Genomic DNA, 6,000 nt, shown 5'->3' with positions numbered 1-6,000 from the left:
TATGACCCCCCCCATATTTATATTCAGTGTCTCATATATGACCCCCCCCATATTTATATTCAGTGTCTCATATATGACCCCCCCCATATTTATCAGTGTCATATATGACCCCCCCCCATATTTATATTCAGTGTCTCATATATGACCCCCCCCCCATATATTTATATTCAGTGTCTCATATATGACCCCCCCCCATATTTATATTCAGTGTCTCATATATGACCCCCCCCATATATTTATATTCAGTGTCTCATATATGACCCCCCCCATATTTATATTCAGTGTCTCATATATGACCCCCCCCCCATATATTTATATTCAGTGTCTCATATATGACCCCCCCCCATATATTTATATTCAGTGTCTCATATATGACCCCCCCCATATATTTATATTCAGTGTCTCATATATGACCCCCCCCCATATATTTATATTCAGTGTCTCATATATGACCCCCCCCATATTTATATTCAGTGTCTCATATATGACCCCCCCCATATATTTATATTCAGTGTCTTATATATGACCCCCCCCATATATTTATATTCAGTGTCTCATATATGACCCCCCCCCATATATTTATATTCAGTGTCTCATATATGACCCCCCCATATTATATTCAGTGTCTCATATATGACCCCCCCCCATATATTTATATTCAGTGTCTCATATATGACCCCCCCCCATATTTATATTCAGTGTCTCATATATGACCCCCCCCATATATTTATATTCAGTGTCTCATATATGACCCCCCCCATATATTTATATTCAGTGTCTCATATATGACCCCCCCCCATATATTTATATTCAGTCCCCCCCATATATTTATATTCAGTGTCTCATATATGACCCCCCCCCATATATTTATATTCAGTGTCTCATATATGACCCCCCCCATATATTTATATTCAGTGTCTCATATATGACCCCCCCCATATATTTATATTCAGTGTCTCATATATGACCCCCCCCCATATATTTATATTCAGTGTCTCATATATGACCCCCCCCATATATTTATATTCAGTGTCTCATATATGACCCCCCCCATATATTTATATTCAGTGTCTCATATATGACCCCCCCCATATATTTATATTCAGTGTCTCATATATGACCCCCCCCATATATTTATATTCAGTGTCTCATATATGACCCCCGCCCCATATATTTATATTCAGTGTCTCATATATGACCCCCCCCCATATATTTATATTCAGTGTCTCATATATGACCCCCCCCCCCATATTTATATTCAGTGTCTCATATATGACCCCCCCCATATATTTATATTCAGTGTCTCATATATGACCCCCCCATATATTTATATTCAGTGTCTCATATATGACCCCCCCCATATATTTATATTCAGTGTCTCATATATGACCCCCCCCATATATTTATATTCAGTGTCTCATATATGACCCCCCCATATATTTATATTCAGTGTCTCATATATGACCCCCCCCCATATTATTCTTATATTCAGTGTCTCATATATGACCCCCCCCATATATTTATATTCAGTGTCTCATATATGACCCCCCCTCCCCCCACAGCTTCTGCGGCAGCGTCAGGAATGTGAAGGTTTCTCCCTCCGTAACCTCCAGAAGCTGCAGGAAGAGCGCGATCTCCTGCAGGAACGTCTGTCCGGGCTGCAGCGCGCTGTGGCGCAACTAGAGGGCGAGAAGCGGGAGATGGGGCGATCGTCCCTGCGCCTCGAAAAGGATAAGAACGCCCTGATGAAAACGCTGGACAAGGTGAGCGGAGCAACAACAATGGCGTCACCTGTATTAAAGGGGGATTCCGGGTTTATACATCTTGTCCTCTATTCAAAAGATGTATAATAGCTGGGGTCCGGCCGCCGGGGACCCCCACGATCTTGGTGCAGCCCTCGGCCCACGCCCCTTCCCATAGACCTGAATGTGTGACATCACTAGGGGCGTGGCTGTGACATCACTAGGGGCGTGGCTGTGACATCACTGGGGGGCGTGGCTGTGACATCACTAGGGGGCGTGGCTGTGACATCACTAGGGGGCGTGGCTGTGACATCACTAGGGGGCGTGGCTGTGACATCACTAGGGGCGTGGCTGTGACATCACTAGGGGGCGTGGCTGTGACATCACTAGGGCGTGGCTGTGACATCACTAGGGGCGTGGCTGTGACATCACTAGGGGCGTGGCTGTGATATCACTAGGGGCGTGGCTGTGATATCACTAGGGGCGTGGCTGTGACATCACTAGGGGCGTGGCTGTGACATCACTAGGGGCGTGGCTGTGACATCACTAGGGGCGTGGCTGTGACATCACTAGGGGCGTGGCTGTGACATCACTAGGGCGTGGCTGTGACATCACTAGGGGGCGTGGCTGTGACATCACTGGGGGGCGTGGCTGTGACATCACTGGGGGCGTGGCTGTGACATCACTGGGGGCGTGGCTGTGACATCACTGGGGCGTGGCTGTGACATCACTAGGGGGCGTGGCTGTGACATCACTAGGGGCGTGGCTGTGACATCACTGGGGGCGTGGCTGTGACATCACTAGGGGCGTGGCTGTGACATCACTAGGGGCGTGGCTGTGACATCACTAGGGCGCGTGGCTGTGACATCACTAGGGGCGTGACTGTGACATCACTAGGGGCGTGGCTGTGACATCACTAGGGCGTGGCTGTGACTTCACTAGGGGGCGTGGCTGTGACATCACTAGGGGGCGTGGGCTGTGACATCACTGGGGGGCGTGGCTGTGACATCACTGGGGGCGTGGCTGTGACATCACTGGGGGCGTGGCTGTGACATCACTAGTGGCGTGGCTGTGACATCACTGGGGGCGTGGCTGTGACATCACTAGGGCGCGTGGCTGTGACATCACTAGGGGCGTGGCTGTGACATCGCTAGGGGCGTGGCTGTGACATCACTAGGGGCGTGGCTGTGACATCACTAGGGCGCGTGGCTGTGACATCACTAGGGGCGTGACTGTGACATCACTAGGGGCGTGGCTGTGACATATCCTCATTTCGGAGGTAACGCCCAGCACAGAATGCCGGGGGCTGCACATAGATCGTGGGGACCCCTGTGATCATACAAAGCATAGGGGATAAGGAGTATAAACCGGAATACCCCTTTAAGGCCGGGTTCACACCACATTTTTGCAGAACGTTTCCCGCATTAGGTTTTTGATAAAAATCGGATTCCATCAGGAGCAGCGTCAGGGAGAGAATATATATATATGGCCGACAGGACGCTGTCCTCACAATGCATCGGTGCTGCAGCCTCAGGCTGAGATGTAGCAGTGTCACACTACATAGGCTTTGTACCTGTGATGTAGTTGAGATGTAGCAGTGTCACACTACATAGGCTTTGGTCCTGTGATGTAGTTGAGATGTAGCAGTGTCACACTACATAGGCTTTGGTCCTGTGATGTAGTTGAGATGTAGCAGTGTCACACTACATAGTCTTTGGTCCTGTGATGTAGTTGAGATGTAGCAGTGTCACACTACATAGGCTTTGGTCCTGTGATGTAGTTGAGATGTAGCAGTGTCACACTGCATAGGCTTTGTACCTGTGATGTGGTGTAGTTTAGATGTAGCAGTGTCACACTACATAGGCTTTGGTCCTGTGTTGTGATGTAGTTGAGATGTAGCAGTGTCACACTACATAGGCTTTGGTCCTGTGTTGTGATGTAGTTGAGATGTAGCAGTGTCACACTACATAGGCTTTGTACCTGTGATGTGGTGTAGTTGAGATGTAGCAGTGTCACACTACATAGGCTTTGGTCCTGTGATGTAGTTGAGATGTAGCAGTGTCACACTACATAGGCTTTGGTCCTGTCATGTAGTTGAGATGTAGCAGTGTCACACTGCATAGGCTTTGGTCCTGTGATGTAGTTGAGATGTAGCAGTGTCACACTGCATAGGCTTTGGTCCTGTGTTGCGGTGTAGTTGAGATGTAGCAGTGTCACACTACTATAAGCCTTACTGCTCTTCTTCCAGGTGGAGCGAGAGAAGCTGAAGACAACAGAGGACACGTTGCGCCTGTCTGTGGAGCGCGGTCGCTTGGATCGGTCACTGACTACAGTGGAGCAGGAGTTGGCGGAGGCCCAGAGGCAGGTGCAGGCGCTGGAGGTAGGAGTCGCTCTGTACTGACTGCAGCGCTCGCAGGCGGAGCCCCTATTAGGTGTGTAGGGAACGGTGGGTGCGGTACGGCCTCTGTCTTCCTATTGGTTCATGTCATTCTTTCTCCCCTCCCCCGCTGCCCCATGAAGTCGCAGTTATACAGGGTTAGGCGCAAGATCACATTGAGTCTGGTGAGTGAGGCTTAGGAGTCAGCGGACCCCTGCCCCCCACATCGTCCTCACCCTCTCATCTCCTGACCTCACAGGATCGGTCTCCTGCATGTCCCCCTCCTCCCCCGTAACGTCACGTCCTCACCATAACACAGAGTAAGGCCTCATTCACACTTCAGTATTTTACCTCCATTGTTGCCAAGCGAAGTGTAAATGACGTCTAAAGTGTAAACCGCTTACAGATCCGGCGTCACGTTATGTCTTGTATCACATCCAGAGCGGCATTCATAATTCTGCTGACAGATCTGGTTCATTGTAGTGTCAGACGAGCCCCAGAGCGCAGGATGTGCGCTGTATAGACCAGTGTTTCCCAACCAGGGTGCCCCCAGCTGTTGCAAAACTACAACTCCCAGCATGCCCGGACAGCCTTCGGCTGTCCGGGCATTCTGGGAGTTGTAGTTTTGCAACAGCTGCAATGTCTGGGCATGCTGGGAGTTGTAGTTTTGCAATAACTGCGGTGTCTGGGCATGCTGGGAGTTGTAGTTTTGCAACAATTGCAGTGTCTGGGCATGCTGGGAGTTATAGTTTTGCAACAGTTGCGCTATCTAGGCATGCTGGGAGTTGGTGGTACTACGGTTGGGAAACACTGTTATAGATACTGAACCACCAAACCAGGAGAATTGCGACTGCAGCTCTGGAGTATAAGGGCTCGTTCACATTATGATCCCGTTATTACTTTTTGCCGACATATACGCCCCTCGGGCGGCACAATCGTGTACGTAAATGATTGACATGGTGACTCCGGATCCTTCCGCTTCTCCTGCTGCATAGAGCAGATCCGTCCATCGCTTTGCTGCCATTAGACTCCGGTATAGGACCCACCCGCGCCCGGTCCGATCCCATCACCCGCGCCCGGTCCGATCCCATCACCCGCGCCCGGTCCGATCCCATCACCCGCTCTTTCCTCGCAGGCTCAGATCGCAGACATGGAGCAGACGCATTCTCAGAGCCTGATGGAGACGGCAGCGCAACACCGAAAGGAGCTGCAGCTGGAGATCGAGCGACTGCGGAGCGCGCAGACCCAGGCGGAGCGCACACTGGATGCCAGGGAGAGGGCGCACCGCCAGAGGATCAGAGGCCTGGAGGAGCAGGTAAGGCCTAAAGAACACAAAGGGACTACAACTCCCAGCAAGCATGGTCAGGACATACATCCCCATCTGGTGCTTCTTTGTCCTCCACAGATCTCAACCCTGAAGGAACAGCTGCAGCAGGAAGTGCGGCGCTGCCAGTCTCACTACACTCCAGCGCTGCTCTCAGGGAAGTAACATGGAGCCCGGCGCTCCTCCCCGCACCGCCTGGTGCTTCTACTGCGGACCAAGATGTTTTTACACTTTCTATGATTCTGATCACAGCACTGACGGCGAGGACTCTGAGGATGCGAGCACTGACGGTGAGGACTTGAAGGATGCAAGTTTTCCTTCAGCCAGAGCACAGTTCCCAGCCGCAGGGTCCTCGCCACACTACGAATGTATTTTTTTTATTTTAGGGAGGGAAAGGGGCACAAAACTGTGAATAATTCTGTGAGGGGGGGGGGGGGGTGGGCGGGGGGGGTAGGGAGACTGTGAGGCCAAACCAGACCGAATCGGGGACTTGGGTCGATCTTTTTACCATTTCTGAAAGTATTGTGGCGTCGGATCGACCTCTGCGGGAAACACAA

The 6,000-nt window shown here is 50.9% G+C and overlaps 1 protein-coding gene across 6 annotated transcripts in view; it reads left to right on the top strand.

Annotated features, from left to right (window-relative positions):
• Positions 1 to 5,868, top strand: part of CROCC (ciliary rootlet coiled-coil, rootletin) — a 79,861-nt gene extending 73,993 nt beyond the window's left edge. For 4 of the 6 annotated variants that reach the window (XM_056542930.1, XM_056542931.1, XM_056542929.1 and 1 more), the window contains exons 34-37: positions 1,563 to 1,763; positions 3,991 to 4,122; positions 5,255 to 5,434; positions 5,525 to 5,868. In XM_056542930.1, coding sequence (XP_056398905.1) covers positions 1,563 to 1,763; positions 3,991 to 4,122; positions 5,255 to 5,434; positions 5,525 to 5,608 — 597 coding nt within the window. In that variant the 3' untranslated portion in view covers positions 5,609 to 5,868. The remainder of the gene's footprint in view (positions 1 to 1,562; positions 1,764 to 3,990; positions 4,123 to 5,254; positions 5,435 to 5,524) is intronic. The other 2 variants (XM_056542935.1, XM_056542934.1) reach the window with 2 other exon arrangements.
• Positions 5,869 to 6,000: the final 132 nt, after the last annotated feature.

The sequence above is a fragment of the Hyla sarda genome, chromosome 10 (assembly GCF_029499605.1).
Source record: "Hyla sarda isolate aHylSar1 chromosome 10, aHylSar1.hap1, whole genome shotgun sequence".
Classification (NCBI taxonomy): domain Eukaryota; kingdom Metazoa; phylum Chordata; class Amphibia; order Anura; family Hylidae; genus Hyla; species Hyla sarda.
The sequence above is the reverse complement of the archived record's forward strand: the minus strand, read 5'-3'. Positions and strand labels throughout refer to the sequence as shown.